At 36.5% G+C, this 19,115-nt stretch overlaps 1 protein-coding gene across 4 annotated transcripts in view; it reads left to right on the forward strand.

The window, feature by feature from the left end:
• LOC141398687 (uncharacterized) overlaps nucleotides 1-19,115 on the forward strand; it is a 155,347-nt gene that overhangs the window by 98,936 nt on the left and 37,296 nt on the right. For all 4 annotated transcript variants that reach the window (XM_073976242.1, XM_073976244.1, XM_073976241.1 and 1 more), the window contains exon 2: nucleotides 11,605-12,380. In XM_073976242.1, coding sequence (XP_073832343.1) covers nucleotides 11,792-12,380 — 589 coding nt within the window. In that variant the 5' untranslated portion in view covers nucleotides 11,605-11,791. The remainder of the gene's footprint in view (nucleotides 1-11,604; nucleotides 12,381-19,115) is intronic.

The raw sequence follows: 19,115 nt of genomic DNA on the forward strand, positions 1-19,115 counted from the left end.
TTAAGAGGTCTTCTGCAAATAGAAGGCCTTAAGAATGACTTGGGCTGACTAAAGTCCTTTAGAAGGTCTTCTGCGACTGAAGACATTTAGAAGATCTTCTGCCGACTGAAGACCTTTAGAAGGTCTTCTTCGATTTAAGACCTTAAGGTGTTCTACCGATAGAAAACCTTCAATAGGTCTTTTGGCCTTGGAAGACCTTTAGAAGATTTTCTGCCTATTGAAGGGCCTTAGAAGGTCTTCTGCAGCTTGGAGGCCTTCTTTAGAAGGTCTACTGCCGCCTGAAGATCTTTAGAGGGTCTTCTGTCTGTTGGAGATCCTTGAAATGTCTTCAGCCGATAGAAGACCTTTAGAAAGTCTTCTGTCGGTTGAAGAGCTTTAGAAGGTCCTCTGCAGATTGAAAGACAAAAGAAGATGTTCTGTTGATTGAAGTCCTTAAGAAGGTCTTCTATTTATAGAAGACCTTTCTACAGCTGACTTTTAGAATGTAACTTTTAGAAGGTCTTCTCTCTATAGAAGACTTTGAGACGATCTTCTGACTATGGAAGGTATTAGAAGGTCTTTCCTCAATAGACGACATTTAAATGGTCTAATCTCTATAGCAGACCTTTAGGTGATCTTTTGTCTGTAGCTGATCTTCTGTCTATAGGATACCTTTAAAAGATCTTTTGTCTCACTTTAAAAGACCTCTTTTAATTTGTTCTCTCTCCCAGAAAAATTTGGGATCCGTTAGTCATTATGTAACCCATTACCAAATAATGCATCAATGTAAAAATACTTACTTAGTAATGAGTATGGTGGCACAGAGCGTGGTTGTGGGTTCAACGCTCGCCGTCGGCACGCTGGATTTTTTTGTCAAAAATATAAAAAAACAATTGGTGGTGCACAAGTAAGCGTTTAAACAACCCTTAATGTTCTTACGGTAGTGTGTTCCCCTACAAATCCGAAGTTCGCATGATCAAATCCAGCAGAGAGCAAAATAAAATAATTATAAATGAAGTGTTTTGAAATTGTAAACAAATTCCACCTCAACTGTTATGAAAACAGAATATATCGTCACCATAAATGCCCGAAGACGTAACCCACATTGATGGAATCTGTTACATAAATCTAAAGTTCAAAAATAACGATCCTATTCAAGAAAATGCATTTCGGAAAATGGGATAACATTGCAGATTTTGTTGTAATGACGGATATAACAATACCCTTGTTATACCCTACACCACTATGTGGTAAGGGGTATTATGTGTTAGTGTATTTGTATGTAACATACAAAAGGAAGCGAGATAGACCCATAGTTCCTTCTAGGGATATACATAGAATCACTTTCTGAGTCGATTTATGCATGTCCGTCCGTCCGTCCGTTCGCAACATACAGGTCGCATTTGTTGACCGATTTCGCTGAAAATTGGGGAATACCATTTTTTTAGCCGTCGGAAGATCAAGTTCGAAGATGGGCTATATCGGTCAAAGTTTTGGTATAGCCCCCATATAACGGTACCTCCCGATTTAAGGTATTTTAAGGATCTTAGCCGCATTTGTTGCCCAAACCAGCTGAAATTTTACATTTGCTCCACTAAAAATTGTCAAGATAGGTCCACGGTTCGGTATAGTCCCCATATAACGATACCTCCCGATTTAAGGTATTTTAGGGATCTTAGCCACATTTTTTGCTTGAGCTAGCTGAAATTTTACATATGTGGTTCCCACTGGCCACGAAATTTCGCCACTTAAAATTGTTAAGATAGGTCCATGTTTTTTTGTAGCCCCCATATAATGGTACCTCCCGATTTTAGGTATTTTAACGATTTTCCCAAAATATGGCTCCAATTTGCCATTTGGAGTTTAATGAGTTCATAAAATTTACTTTAATGTTTGTTTTGGGTTATTAAAAAACTTCTCCACCAAGAATTATGGACATACATATGTCCACGTTTTGATATAGCCCCGAATTTTGGTATAGCTTCCATATTAAAGTACCCCTAGATTTTAGGCACTCTGCAGTTTTTATATACATTTTATACCCTACACCACTATGTGATAAGGGGTATTATGTGTTAGTATTGGGATGTATACTAATTATTCCATTTTTACATATTTCGACTGGTGTAGGGTATTACATAGTCGGCCCCGCCCGACTTTGGTCTTTTTCTACTGGTTAAAATATTGGGTTAGTTAGAAGGTTTAAACCCCATTATTTGGTAATGATTTCTTGGCTGGGCTATAAGTGGTCTTCTGTTGTCCTTTCAATAATACAAACTTTTGTAGGTTTTCTACCTTTCACCAGGAGACCTTCTTAGTCATTTTTTGCCGTTAGAAGGCCCCCAATAAACTACTTTCAACCCTTCAATCCACTTCTATTCAGAATCCATTACAAAGTAATCGTCTATGGTGATTTCCGGTGGAGGGTGGTAATGATTGTTTGCAATGGTCCATTACGTGCTGTTTAATTTGTTTCACTTGACACTTGTTTGATTTATACACTTCAGGAGAAACCCTTTCCTGAAAAAAGAAACATATCTTTACCTAGTGAAGTGGATGCGATGACACTCATAGAAAATTTATAGTTGGAGGCATGTAGATACATACATATGTTGCCACAACATCCCCGAAAGGTGAAGGCAGACTTCTCTCTTCTTGGAGGCATGCAATGGCTACTATTAGGGCTTGGTAAAATTCCTGTTAAATCGACAATTACTATATATAATTTTTATTAAATTTGTAGGTGCTAAAGTGCTGCAATGGTAAGCACACCCACCTTGTGCCCTGGTTCGATTCATGACATATTCTGTAAAACTCTCGAGTGACATTTTTAGTCACGTCATTCGACTCTGTGATAAATAAGAAGGTCAAATATCTAATATAAATCGGCGTACACTCATTGATATCAGAGAAGTGTCATTTTTTCTTGAGTGTTATTCAACGAAAGTTCAAATGCACTGTTTGCTCCTAGCATTTTAGTGTTTGCAATTCGAAGTGTCATCATCATCATCACCATGGACACCATCATTGGTCTGGCTGTTCAAATAACATCAGCGCCACCAACACCAACAAGTGAAAATGATTTTATTAGGTTAAAAATATTAAATTACCTCCGGCGGGTAAAAGCTTTCAGGGCCAGACAGACATCAATTCCATTAGATTTTACAAAACTGAAATAAATTACAAATGCAATAGAGCTGTGAAAGAAAAAAAAAAAAAATAAATCATTATCAACAAATGAGAATAAGACCGACAAAGTCTGTAATATGTGTGGTGTAGCAGATGTGTCTGTAACTTTGATGGGAAAATAGTTTGTTTCCGATATACATACATTTGTAGAAGTGTAACTACAAAAACATTGGAAAAAGTATACAAAGGCTAGAGTCGGGACGCATATAGATTATGGCTCAACAATTTTTAGGGAGATGTATACCAGATATTATAGCAGATGACTTAAACCTGTACCAAAATAATAACCATCTAAATCATGGCATTTTCAAGCCCTACTGGTCTTCTAGATAAGCTGTTTTTAAGTTTTTAATACGACAAATAAAAGCTGAGATATTTTTCATTAACATAAAATATTCAAAATATTAAAATTTTTATATTTTACCGCTTATTGCAATAACTGCGATATTTGATCATCATCACCAAAATATTTAGTATTCAGACAATCTACTCTCATTATCAGGTCTCCCCTTGGAATATGTCCAACAGAAGCCGTTAAGTCCGTCAAGGAAATAAAATTCGAAATAATTGCCTGAGAATAAACCGTTGACTTTGAGACCCCCATCAACACCCAAAATTCAGTGTAGCGTGATTACAAGATTTAGATGGACAGACGGGCGGACGGATACAAATAGCCAGATCGAATCAGCTTTTCGAGACATTCATTTTGGCATATATAATTAATTTTTGGTATATAATAATTATCATAAAATTAGTAGATAAATATAAACTAAACTACATGGAGGAAAAAAGGCCTCTCTAACATATATCCCAAACATATTTTGTTTGCAATCAGTCCCAAACATAAAATATGTTTGAGTCCTGCAAACAAATATATGTTTGGGTGCAAACAAATTATATGTTTGGGTACAAACAAATACAACCCCAAAACCCACAATGAAAAACAGAAACACATGCACCAGTGGGCGCTTACTGAGAGCAAGGGAGCGTAAATTTCAATGTAAAACACGTTGAAATGTAAGCTCACTTGCTCTCAGTAAGCGATCCCTGACTATCTCTAACATATTCACACATTTATAAATACCCTGCCGGCATTTGAAAGTGAGTTTCTCACTCCCTCGCCTAAGACGTCACTCCGGAGGCACGCCAAGGAAGATCGTTGGTGAATTATACAAACAATTTCTATAGCATTATTATGATTACTTTTTTATCGCGTATGCCGACACTTCGGAGTGACTTCTGAGTGATTTCCAAGGCGTTTGTTTACATTTATTTAATAATTCAACACATTTGAACAAATATGGAACATTTTTCTATCTGATGCTTATATGAGACGGTGGTGCAGTGGTAAGCATACACGCTTTGCACTCTGAACGTCCGGGTTCGCTTCCCAAGCCAAGAACTATCCCGGAAATGATCTCCAAGAAGTGTCCCTGGAGTGATTTCCAAGACGTAACGCCGGCGTGGTTCATTTCTTCACTTCAGGGTGACTTCCGCGACTATCGCCGCGACTGTTTTCATCGCCCTGGGCGACACGCCTAAACCACTTCCGCGATCGTTTTTGCTTGCACGGTAGTGGTGGTTTATTGAAAGGCATATAAAAACCCAACACAAAAGCAACTACAGACACATACATACAGTGGCGGCCATATAATTAAGAACGACATCGTATTAAAAAGTATTTGACTTGCTACGTTCCAAATATTTGAATATTTATATGGAACAAAATTTGTAAATAAAGTACACGGTAAGCACTTTCAAATAAAGCCAAAACATGTTTTAATTCTCTCTCGTTTATACGAAAGAAATCACGATTTTTTAAAATAGTCATAAATCGACCTGGCCACATAATTAAGAACGATATAAGTAAAGGTTACTTTAAGATAATTTTCATACACAATATGTGAATATATCGTTATGTATTTTAGAAATCGGTTACTTTGATTCATTTTTAGTATCAAATGTCCTTCAATGGTACATATTATGGCGTCTAAGTTTGATAATTAGGTCATACCTAACGTTTTCCAAAATTTGCCCATAATTTGACGAATTTATTTTATTTTTGGGATCTAAAGCCACAGTTTTGGCTTCCTCTCATTCCCTCAATGACGCTCTATATGATACCCTGTGACTGTCGTTCCATAGTCGGCGCTTACTTACCTTTAAATTGGCTTTTATCCCACTTCTTTGAATCCTTTACGAGGAAATTGTCCGGGAAATAGTTTCGTATGAGCCATTTCCACCTTATAAATCGGCAGGATTGTTGTCTGCAGATAGTAGACAGGAAATAAAAAAATAATTTCGTTTTGTACAAAAAATTGGCCTAACGATACACCGAACAAAAATGAAAGGTTTAATATTCTGAAAGATTTCATTGCACAATGTCTTTGTGGGCGTGGTAGGCATAGTTATGTACGACTTTTTAATCAATGAATCTCATATTAATATCAAAACCAGTCAAATCAATCATTTTTATGGATGAAATACAATTTTTGTATAAACTAATGTCTGATATACATACACAAAATTATTGTGGAATTCGAGCATTCAAAACATTATGTTAATAAATGTTATATTCGGTGTGGAATTCTTCCAATTTTTGTATAGACCTTATATTATTGTTTCATTTCCTGTCTACTACCTGCACACAACAACCCTAGCGATTTATAAGGTGGAAATGGCTCATTTGAAATTATTTTCCAGACAATTCCCTCGTAAAGGACTCAAAGAAGTGGGGTAAAAACCAATTTAAGGGTAAGTAAGCGCCGATTATGGAACGACAATCACAGGGTATCAAATAGAGCGTCATTGAGGGAATGAGAGGAAGCCAAAACTGTGGCTTTAGATCCCAAAAATAAAATAAATTTTTCAAATTATGGGCAAATTTTGGAAAACGTTAGGCGTGCCCTAATTATCAAACTTAGACGCAATAATATGTACCATTGAAGGACATTTGATACTAAAAATGAATCAAAGTAACCGATTTCTAAAATACATAACGATATATTCACATATTGTGTATGAAAATTACCTTAAAGTAACCTTTACTTATATCGTTCTTAATTATGTGGCCAGGTAGATTTATGACTATTTTAATAAATCGTGGTTTCTTTCGTATAAACGAGAGAGAATTAAAACGTGTTTTGGCTTTATTTGAAAGTGCTTGCCGTGTACTTTATTTACAAATTTTGTTCCATATAAATATTCAAATATTTTGAACGTAGCATGTCAAATACTTTTTAATACGATGTCGTTCTTAATTATATGGCCGCCACTGTAGGTACATAAAAAATTCCAAAGAAATACATAACAAACTTTAATAAAAGAAAAACTGAATGAAATAATTTATAAAAAGTCACACTTTTAAAAAAGAAAAAAATTATATAGAAACATCGTTGAACGCTTCTCCATAGTTGTGAAATAAAACACATTTTCCTCAACGTCGAAATCATCGGCGGGAAATCGGCATCTGGAATATATATATTAAACCTTTTATGTTCTTACCTCCCTCCCGTATATTCAAAGTACTCAGTAATTCTGAAAGAGAGTGGAAAAATAAAAGGAAGATTTTTTATTAAGTTGCTTTTATACCCTCAGCTTTTAGGCTAACTATGGGCAGAATACCTTCTATAGGCAAAAAACATTCTAAAGGTATTCTTTAGACAGGAGACATACTAAAGGTATTCTAAAGACGGAAGTCCTTCGAAAGGACTTTTATTAACAAAAGATATTTTTAAAGTACTCTAAAAATAGAAAGCATTCGAAAGGTCTTCTGCAAACGGCGATAAAAATTAGACCCCATATCATTGAATATAAATTGTCTTTAAGTTATCCATTCGGGGCTACTGAGGATCTCCTGTGGGCAGAGGACCTTCTAAAGGTTTTCTATAGACAGAACACATTCTAGAGTTGTTCTACTGACAGGAGACCTTCTAAAGGTTTTGTATAAGCAGAGCACCTTCTAAAGGTCTTCCATAGACAGAAACCATTCTGATGACTTTATATAGGCAGCAGACCTTCTGAAAGCATTTTACAAACAGAAAATCCCTTAAATACCTTCTAAAGGTCTTCTATATACAGAAGATCTTTTAATAGTTTATTTTTTAAAGGTAGAAGACATTCTAATGATGTTCAATAGACAGAAGGTCTTTTAAACGTCTCTCTAAAGGTCTTCTTTGGACCTTTTATAAATAGCGTTGGACCGTTTATAAATAGAAGGCCTTCTAAAGGTCTAAAAATAGGCATAACACCTTCTATAAGTTATTTATATTCAAAACTCTCTAAGGGAGCAACCGATTTGGTTCAAACTTTGCACAATGTATTATTTTGTCGAAACTTAGATCGTGTTAGAAGATTTTTGCAATTTTTTGGGTGTCTCCTCTACAAAAGTTTAAAAATGTACCTCCCAACTTCGAAAAAGTGCAGTTCGGAGGTTGTTTTGAAATTTGCTTCAATTTGCTTTTGCTGTAGTCCAAAATATCTAAAAAAAGTATGAGTCGGCTTTGCCGACAGTGATATACCCGCAGCTTATGTAAATTGAAACATTAATCTGCGGACAGATCGAATGTATTTAGTGTCTTTTCAGAATTTTGTAGCCCTTTTTGAGCATTTGAACTTACAGACAAAAATGTGTATTAGGGTTAAAGTTCAATAGTGTTGCGGGGGAGGTACTTGACGGAACAGACCGACATAGTCCATTATGAAAATGGATCTTATTTTGGGACTCATATCTTTTCGATAGATATCGCGCCCACTACTAATTTCATTGTATAACATTTGGACTAGTATGCCAGGAAGCATGAACTTGTTGTGGACCGGTATTGCCCATCTTCGAACTGAAACTAAGTTTGGACAAAATATGACGAAGTCTAATTTTCGGACCAAATCGGTTGACCAGTTCAATTTCTCAGGAAGTATTTACTTGCCCCTGAAGAAACTTCTACAATGGTAAAGGGGGTCAGTGAATGCACGTTGCGTCACCAAAAACAAAGTGATTCTTAAGCAGGTCTAAATGTGAACTTATCCGTAATTTTGTGTGATAGGTACCCGAAAGAGAAGACAAATACAGTCCATATTCGAACCTGATCTATATCTGGTAGGTATATTAGGATGTGTAGAGTATAGACCAAATCGGGCACTCCCTTCAAGAGTTATCGTGCGCACAATTTTTCCGAACATTTTTGCACTTTTGTGAGGGAGGTAGCTGCAGGAGTGGACCGATATGACTTATCTTCGAACTTAAACTAAGTTTGGACAAAATATTACTAAGGCCAAATGTTGGACCGAATCGTCAGACCCTTTCGAGAGTTATCTTGCGCTCTAACAACTACCCACTGTGCCATAGGGGTTTTTTGTTTGCAACTTTCAGGCTATTTGTCAGGAAGTATGATTTTGCCCCTGATGAAACTTGTACCGTCGTATGGGGGGCAGTGAATACAAGTTGTTACAACAAATATCAAAGCGATTCGAGAGCTCGTCCTAAACTGAACTTTTCCGAAATTTTGTGTGGGAGGTACCCGAAGGAGTGGACCGATTCAGTCCATATCTGAACCTTATCAAATTCTTGTAGAAATTTCACGATGTACAAAGTATGGACTAAATCGGTTACTCCCTTCAAGTGTTATCGTGCGCACAAATTTTCCGAACGTTTTCGAACTTTTGTGGTGGAGGTCTAACCGTTGCACATCGTAATATTTCTCTTAAACATAAATCATGTTCGAAGATGGACTATATAGACAATTCCTTCCGATACATCTCCCACAAAAGTGAAAACTGTACTACGTTCAAATGCAGTTTAAAAGCTGTTGTTGAAATTTCTCCTGATTGCAGCGATATAGTGCTTTTCGTGATTAGTTCCATTCTTGTCCCAAAATCTCTTCGAGGTTTATTCTGAAATTTTCATAGAAGGTAGTAATAGTGATTCTAATTACAACTATATAATTTTTGTTCGTGGCCAAATTCGTGATTCCTGACATAAAGGCCCACTGTCCATTTTTTCGGGGGCAAGTCCATACCTCCTCAGATAATGTACAAAAAGCTCTTAATAACCCTTCTGGCACCAACTCAAATGATAGCCGAGCAAGAAAATTTAAGAACTGAGGATCCGATTTCGCCAAACTTTGCAGATAGTGAAATCATAGCTTTGTTCCTTTACTTTTTTAATGGTAAGGGTGGTAAAAGAGAAAAGTGTCAAAATTGCTCAAAATTGCTCTCTCATGAACATTTTTACCAGAAAAGTAAAGGAACGGAAAATGGTAGATCTGGCAGCAATGTCAAAAAGAAACATAAAAAAATCAATTTTCGTCTTTTATTTCACAGTTTTTAATTTAGTTTTGTCTGCGTTCGACTTTTTCTTCTGTTTTTCGTCCAGTTTCGTCGTTAATCGTTAATCGTTAAACAAAAGTCGAAAAATCAGTTCTGCCATTTTTTACCTGCAGAAATTTTGCTGGTAGCCCGTGGTAGAAGAGAAAGCCATTTTCGCTCTCTCTCCACTCTCACTCTCTTAAAAATTGCTTCCAGTTTTGCCACTTTTCGGGGTTAAGGAACGCTTTGCTGGTTAAAAATGGTAACAAATGGTTAAAATGGTAACCTCAGGTAAGTAAAGGAACACAGCTATATTTAATTGGAAAACATATTCGCGTACCTACACCACAAAAGTTTTACATTTGGCTTACGTGCAGTTTAAGGGCTGTTGGAGGATCATCTGCATTTTTTCCCGAAAGTATTTCTTGTGGACATGTTTACAGAGATATAATATTTTTCTTGGACAGCTCTAAAACGTCCACTGTGACTAAACAAAGCGCCTGATAAACAAGATAACTATCGAAGGGACATTAGTCCAAACCATAGGATACCTCCTACACAAAATTTAAAAAAAATTCGCAAATGTGCAGTTTAGAGACATTTCTAGGATCGTTTTGCATTTTTTTATAGCAGTTATTTATCATATTACGAGAATATAATTGGTATTGGAGGTAAGTCCATACTGACTGATATATTTTCCCTAAACTGCAAAAACCATACGACCACCAACTATGACTTTTAAGTGAGTTCTAAATTTGGTCCAATCAATGCATATCGTAATTGTTTTTCCAAAATTACGTTAAATTTGAAGATGGACTGTATTGGACTATACTTCTTCCGGAACCTGTCTTTGTTATAGCGCTATAATTTTATTCCCCATACTTCCCCAGATGACGACCCGGCCAAGTGCTATTCTTCCTATGAGCACCGTTACTTGTTACATACTGTGGCGATGGGATTTGTCAGTGGCATATTTAAGCCTTCAAACACATAAAATATTACCCTGAAAACTTCTACAACTTCTGTCGTAGCATAATACTATTCATTTTAAAAATTAGCCAGAAATTCTTCTTGGTCGTTCGGGGGGTGGGGGGTTTTGGCAAATGCTTGTTTTTTCGTAATATTTATAATTTTTTACATACAAATGAACTGTTTTGTAGGATCTAGAGGGGGGCAGCTGCCCCTCCCTAGCTATTCCTGGCTACACCCATGATTAGAGATTTGTTCAACGGACGTTTAGGTCCCCCACTACGCTTATTGTTTTTTGTACTGAAGGTATTTAGTTGTTGGCAAGACGGCTTGAGTTTTTTATTTGGTTTCTAAACTTTTTATATTTTTATAGTTTGCTTTATAACAAACCGCAAATAATCAGTTATCTCCTTATTATTTAAATATTCCGCCCAAAAGTATGCTCACCAATTTGATTTTTTGAGACAATTCATTCAATATTAATATTTAATTTGACGTATACATGGCTTTTAATAGATACAATATAAATTTTATTTGTACAATATAAATTTTATTTGTTTTCGTTTTCGTACCCTCCATAGGTTGAGTATCCGGAAAGTCTACCTTGTAATCTGGTGTGTATATATTTCACTCATTCATTATATTTTTTAAAACTTCTGTCTGACAGTCAGAATTATTTAAATATTCCGCCCAAAAGTATGCTCGGCTATTTGTTTTCTCAAAGAAATCATTCAATAATATTTCATTTGAAGTATAGATGGTGTTCAATATATCGGTTGAGTATCCGGAAACTCTACCTTGTAATCAGCCTTGTATATATTTTGCATTTTTACATTCCTTCCAGTGTAGAAGAGCGCCACTGAACTATCAAATTACATATCGTGCAAATTTGGTTTGAAAGCGAAACTTACCTACAAACTTCACTTCCAATCAAAAACTAAATTGTGTCTGAAAATAATCGATGACCTCAAATGCGGAATAAAGAAAACTCACAACAAATGTCTGCACAAACCAGGCAATATAACTTTAGGAACTTCAAATAAACAATACAAATGTTTTTTATAACCATAACGATGGCTTATAGGCATTCGATAGTAAAACAGTTACAACAATCAATTGAAGTCATATTTTAATTTGCATATTTTTTTCTCTGTCTCTTTTCAGGTTAAAGAACTCGCAAACCAAAACTATTTCAAACTTTTGTAGAACGACGCAAACTCTAACCTAACCATTCAAGGTTGCAGGAAAAGAAAATTCCAAATCCAAGCCAATAAAAATTGTCTACTAGGCAATCAAAACAAAACTTCTAACAGCTATACGACCCAAAGAAAGTTTTGTTTGAACGTCAACAATGTCAACAGGGAATCACCATCATTTAGCCCATCCACAAATGGCACCGCCACCACCTCCTCCCAAACCCATCAAACAAACGACACAACAACTCCTTGCACATGAGAGAAATGGCACATTGGTGAATGGTAGTGCCTGCAGTAATGGCAGCGCCGCCGCCAATCATTTACATGGTTCGAATTCAAGCATTCAGAAGCTAAACGGACGTAGTCCTTGTCACACGCCACCGCGTACCGATCGAGAACAGGTCGTAATGACACCCAAGGGTAAAACTGCCAACAGTACTGTGATACTTATCGAACGGAAGCTAGTGGATGAAGTCAATGAACGTACCCATGTTGCGGGCGGAGATCATACGGGTATTATTATCAATAAGGATACTGTGGCTGGACAAAAATCACAAATAACCCCGGCCCAGTTGTCGTTGGAATTTCGTGTTTTCTTGGTCAGTGCCAATACGGGCAAACATTCACAGGAGTCGAGGACATTGCGTTTTTGGTTCCGTGATTGGTTGAAAAACGACGATGAACAGGCTCACATTGCCCAGGACTTTTTCAAGGAATTGGTTAGTCCCAAAGATTTTCCAAGAGGTGAGTAATAAAAACTTAAACGAAATTGAATCATTTAAGGGATTTTGATGGAATGTAAACGTGTATTCATAAACACTGTAGACGGACATAAACCTCCAAAGAAGTATAAAATTAATTAAACTTTTTTGTATACACAACATAAAAAAGGAATATGACAGTATTGAAAACAACTATAAATGATATATGTAGATGTGTGACCTTGTTATAATCTAAGGCCCACTAAAAGATGCAAGCTAACGAGAAAATTAGTAGATATGACCCGTCTGTCCGTTGGTTTGTCTGAATGACTGGTTCGCACAATTCAACCGATAATTATCCCCTTAAAATGAAAATGACCATGCGGCGTATACGTTGTGTCAATACTCATACGCCTAAAACGTATTAACGAGGAAAACAGGACAATAATTCTTTGTCTACAGTTTGAAAAGACCAAAAGTACTTTTTACGAGCTTATACATACTTGTTGCTAGGCGTTTTAAAAGCTAAAATTCAGAAAAACAAGTAAAAAAATGCCAATCGGCTTTGCCGACAGATATATACCCTCAGCCAATGTGAAGCGAAACTTTCACCTCCGGACAGATCGAATGTATTTAAGGTCTCTTCAGAATTTTGTGGCCCTTTTTGGACATTTGAACTTGCCGACAAAAATGTGGATTAGGAATTAACTAAGACACAAATGTAGAACTTTTATAGAGCAGGTACCTTTAGGGAGGACAGATATGGGCCATTTTAAAAGTTGAACTAAATGTTGATAAAATATTAGGAGATCCAAAGTTTGGACCAAATTGGTTGCCCCATTCAAGTGATATCGTCCTAGCATTTTAGTGAAATTTTTTAAATATTGGGGGGAAGTAGCGAAAGTTGTGGACCGGTATTGCCCATGAAACTAAGTTTGGATATAACATGACGAAGACCAAATGTTGGACCAAATCGGTTGAACAGCTCTCCGACCGCCACATATGGTGACATAAGGGTTTTTACACCTTTCAGGCTGTTTTCCCAAGAAATATGGACTTGCCCCTGAAAAACTTTTACCGTCGTAATGGAGGTAGCGAATGCACTCCCTTCAAGAGTTATCGTGCGCATAATTTTTCCGAACATTTTTAAGTTTTGTGCGCGATGCACCTGAAGGAGTGGACAAATATAGCCCATCTTCGAATTTAAACTATGTTTTGATAAAATATTACGAAGGCCAAATTTTGGACCGAATCGACAGATCCGTTCGAGAGTTATCTTGCGCTCCAACCACTACACAAGGTGTCATAGGGGCTTTTTGCACCTTTCCGGCAATTTTCTCAGGAAGTATGGACTTGCCCCTGATGAAACTTGTACCGTCGTATGGGGGAAGTGAATACAAGTTGTTGGAACAAAAATCAAAGCGATTCGAGAGCAGGTCCTAAACTGAACTTATCCGAAATTTTGTGTGGGCGGTACACGGGCGAAATGTTTCTCATCGAAATAATGGTTTTAGACACCAAGTATATTTTAACGAAATCCGTTTTAGACAATTTGGAATCGATTTAGCAATGTCCGTCCGTCTTTCCGTCTGTCTGTCTGTCTGGCTGGGTGGTGCGCACTATAACTCTCGAACGGATGATCCGATTGGGTCCAAAAGTTGGCTTTCGTAATATTTTGTCCAACCATAGTTTAAGTTCGAAGATGAGCCATATAGGTCCACTCCTTCAGGTACCTTCCCACCAAAATTAAAAAATGTTCGGAAAATTGAAGGGAGTAACTGATTTGGTCCATACTTTGGACATCGTGACATTTCGAGCAGACATAGATGAGGTTCCAAGATGGACTGTATAGGTCTACTCCTTCGGGTACCTCCCATACAAAAAGTCGGAAAAATTCGCTTTGGGACCTGCTCTCGGATCGCTATGTTTTTTGTTGTAACAACTTATATTCGCTGCCCCCTTACGACGGTACATGTTTTATCAGGGGCAAGTTCATACTTCCCGAGAAGTTAGTCCCAAAGGTTTAACAAAAACCTTATGGAACCATGTGTTAACGACTTGCTGCAAAATTTGGCGTTCCTAATATTTTGTCCAAATTTAGTTTAAGTTCGACGATGGACCATATCGGTCCACTCCTTTAGGTACCTCTCCCACAAAAGGCCAAAACTTTTCGCTAAAATGGTGCGCACAATAACTCTCGAAGGCAGTAACCGATTTGGTCCATACTTTTCATATCGTAATATCTCTACGGGACATATATCAGGTTCGAATATGGACTATATAGGTCCACTCCATCTGCTACCACCCACACACAATTTGGGAAAAGTGCAGTTTAAGGCCTGCTCCCGAATCGTTTTGCTTCGTTTGGTAACAACTTGTATTCGATGCCTCCATTACGACAGTACAAGTTTTTACAGAGGCAAATCCATACTTCCTAACAAAATAGTCAGAAAGCTGTAAAAAATTCTTATGGCACCATGTGTAGTGACTGGGACGAACGACAACTCTTGAACGGATCAGCCGAATCGGTCCAACATTTTGACTTCGAATCCCTTTGGTTGTTGTTGTAACAACTAGTATTTCTTTCCCCATTACGGCCGTACATGTTCTTTCATGGGCATCAGAGGTCCGCAAAATGCCACTCGCTTTTAATGCATATTCGCGATTTCGTGCTTTTTTCATTGCTTGCTATTGCCATCTCTGTTTAATGCTATTGCTTGCTTTGCCTTTACTTTCATGAGTGTGTGCCAATTGCACACACACAACACACTAGAAGAGCTCGTTGCCTTTTTTTTGCACGCTGCCTTCGAAAAAGCACGTTGCATTACAAAAAGCAGTAGATATTTCTGGTCAAATTTACATGTTAATAAACATAAAAAAATTAATGTTGAGACAATAAAAACAATTACTAGTTTAGTTTATCCTATTATTAAAGAAACTCAAAGAAAAAGCGAAATTTGGCAAATGTATTCATTTATTCAAACAGAAGATGATACGATACTGTGTGGTGGTATGCAGTATTGTGCATACTGCATTTGCGAATCGTGTGAATACAAATGTAAAAGCAAGCAAGCATGCACTAAAGCAGTGAATCATTTTTTGGGGTGAATCTGCTTTTTGCACATTCATATTTTTTATATGCAAGGCACTGCACTATTCGCTTTTGGGAAAAGGCAATAGAGTGTGCCTTTTATATGCATTTTGCGGACCTCTGATGGGCATGTCGTTATTTCTTGAGATAATAGCCCAAAAGCCCCAAAAAACCTGCCGGCACCAACTATACTGACTAGTACGTAAGATAACCCTCGAAGAGAGAAACCAATTTGGTCCAAACTTTGTATATCGTTTATATAGACGTCAGAATGATTGTGTTTTACTTCTTTTCCTTACGTCCCAGGCTGAGGGTATATCTGATACTTTTTTACTTTACGGTTTACGGTTGACTGATACTTCTTTACTTGTTTTAAATGTTATATCCAATACTACTGAACCGATTTCCATCAAATTTGTAGCAAAAGCTCAATGTTTGCCTTTGTTATGTATATTTTATGAATTTCGGAGGAGGTGTGGCACCTTCCCCATGCCTTTATTTTAAACGCTATATGTATAAGCCAAACTTATGATTAAATCGGTTTCATTTTGGGAGGCAGTGGGGTTGTGTTTACCCTAGGTACATATTTGAAGACAAAATACCTGACCACACCCACTTTTTAAATGTGTTATATCTTGGAAACTGATGACAATGCCCACTCTTATCAATGCATTATTTTTCCAAAACTACTGAACATTTCATTTCATGCAATTTTCAAAAAATATTCAGGAATATCATGTGGTCCAAAGTGCTATATATTTGTATACAAATTTCGGGAGGTTCAACGGTCCATCAGCCATGAAAAACTAAAACATATAAAAGTCAATAAGCGGGACAATTCAACTTAACCATTTTTTTAACATTTATAATTAGATCGCTTTAGGATAAAGACATGGGACGTGGACGATAATAAATCCTAACCCGCATCAATGGGCGAAAAAATCCGACAGTCTGTAAGAGAAATGAAAGGTTGCAGACAAAATCTGTTGGTAAATTTAAAATTCTCCTCGGTTTGACAATGGTCCGAAAAAGTGAGGTAGAAAATACCAATTTTTGAATTATGAAGCATAAAGTCCATAAAAAGTTGTCATAAAAACTCATTACGACGGACCAGCAACGCACAGTGTCACGACCGTGGCCAAAAATAGTAAAAACTAAATACTCCGCCGAACAAATTTATTGATGGGGGTGATAGAAAACATATTAATTAAGAAAAATCTGAATTTTGGTACTGATAGGTAAAGTAGTTTTTGCTATATGAGTTTAAATCCGACAATTTTAATTAATACGTATTTTGGTGTTTTTTTTTCTAAAATTAATAAATTATATTATGCGTTAATATTTAAAATTAACGGTCGCTACAAAAATGGTTCCTAAGTTCTCTTGGGATTTAATAAACTTGGCTACACTTTTGTTTGCATGTAAATATTAATCATATGATATGGTGTTTACATTTACCCAAACATGTATTACTAAGTTTATTAATTTTCTGAAGCAAATTTGAAATTGAGTGGAGTGTGAAAAAATAGTATAAAAGTGTATATCGATATTTTTGCTGTATGAGTAGTAAAAAGTGAGTACTTCTCATATATAAAGAGGATCGCAAACGAATGTGTCATTTCTCTTTTTCAGCGACCACATCACTGAGAGGATACCCCCTTTTTTAACCAATCGTTTTGCGGTGTTGGCTATAGCGCGAAAACGAATGAACCGATCATAATATATTATTGTGGGCTTATTAAGTACCTAATAATCTTACTTTAAAACCAGAGAATTTTAAAAATATCAATTTTTTAAAAAAAATGTGAACAGCGAAAATCAAAATTAGATTTTTTACAAACAAGTAAAAAATATCAGTCGGGTTTGCCGACAGAGATATACCCTCAGCCTGTGTATATTGAAACAATATTTTCCCTAAATACGTATGTATTTAGGGGGTTTTAAAAATTTTGGGCGTTTGAACCGACAAAAATGTTGATTAGGATTGAATATCAAAAGTTTTGCGGAGGAGATACTAAAAGGAATGGATCGACATTGACCGTTATGGAAGTGGATCTCCAGCCACAACATATGGTGCCATAGGCGGTTTTCACACTCTTCGGGCTGTTTGCTCAAGAAGTATGGACTTGCCCCCAAAAAAACTTTTACCATCGTAATTGAAGCAACGAATGCAATTTGCTTCAACAAAAATTAAAGTGATTCGATCTTAAAGTGAACTTATCCGAAATTTTGTGTGGGAGGTACCGGATGGAGTGGACAAATATAGTCCATATTTGAACCTGATCTATATCTGGTAGATCTCGCTTCAAGAGTTACCGTACGAAAAATTTTCCCGAACATTTTTGAACTTTTGTGGGGGAGGTACCTGAAGGAGTGGACCGATATGGCTTATCTTCAAACTTAAACTATATTTGGACAAAATATTACTAAGGCCATATTTTGGACCAAATCGGCAGATCCGTTCGAGAGTTATCTTGCGCTCCAACCACTCACACGGTGTCATAGGGGTTTTTTGCAACTTTCATGCTATTATCCCAGGAAGTATGGACTTGCCCCTGATGAAACTTGTACCGTCGTATGGAGGGCAGTGAATACAAGTTGCTAAAACAAAAATCAAAGCGATTCGAGAGATGGCCATAAACTGAACTTTTCCGAAATTTTGTGTGGGAGTAACCCGAAGGAGTGGACCTATTGAGACCATATTGGAACCTTATATTACTCTGGTAGAAAGTTTACGCTGTACAAAGTATGGACCAAATCGGTCACTTTCTTCAAGAGTTATCGTGCGCACAAACTTTCCGTACATTTTTGAACTTCTGTGGGGGAGGTACCGGAAGGAGTGGACCGATGTAGCTCATCTTCGAACTTAAACTAAGTTTGGGCAAAATATTACGAGAGCCAAAATTTGAACCAAATCGGTTCATCCGTTCGAGAGTTATCGTGCGCTCCAGCCAGCAGGACAGACAGACAGACGGACGGACATGGCTAGATCGACTCCAAATTGTCTGAAACACATTTCGTCCAAACATACTTGGGGTCTAAAACCATTATTTCGATGAGGCACATTTTCATCGTATCAAAGTGTATATCACGAAAAATGTCTAAAATTGTCTTTTCCATTTTAAAAAAATTTAAAAAAAATTTTGATACTACATCTATGATTTTTGGTATATAGATTAAGAAAAAAATCAGCATTCCAAATCTGTTTTCGTTACTAACTTTGATCGTTGCGCGCAAAAGATATGACCGTTTTAATTATGATACTTAGAAAAAATTCTAAAAAAATCGCGGCTTAATATAGTTAGCTGTTATATCCTATTATCGTTAACTGAATTCGTAACCTTTGCGATGATGCAAAAAATAATCGCAAAGTCTCAATGGATTCGCGAAAAATCAAATTTGTTAAATAATTTAACGTATTTACAAACATATTTTTGAAACAATGGCGCTCATACTTACGAAAAATATATAAAAAAATTATAACAGCATCCAGACATTTTGAGGAATAAAATGAGACCTAAGCTGTGAAGGTTGGAGCTATAGTATTCATTTTATTTGCAAAATTACGAAGAAAATATTACGAAAAAATTAAAATCATATTTGGTCTGTTCCAGAACTTCAAGAATCTACTAATTTTTACTATTTTTTCCGATAACATAAAGGAAAAAATGTTATCGTAGTAAAAAA

The sequence above is a fragment of the Musca autumnalis genome, unplaced genomic scaffold, assembly GCF_047663935.1.
Source record: "Musca autumnalis isolate F117 unplaced genomic scaffold, ASM4766393v1 scaffold_3, whole genome shotgun sequence".
In the NCBI taxonomy this organism is placed as follows: Eukaryota; Metazoa; Arthropoda; class Insecta; order Diptera; family Muscidae; genus Musca; species Musca autumnalis.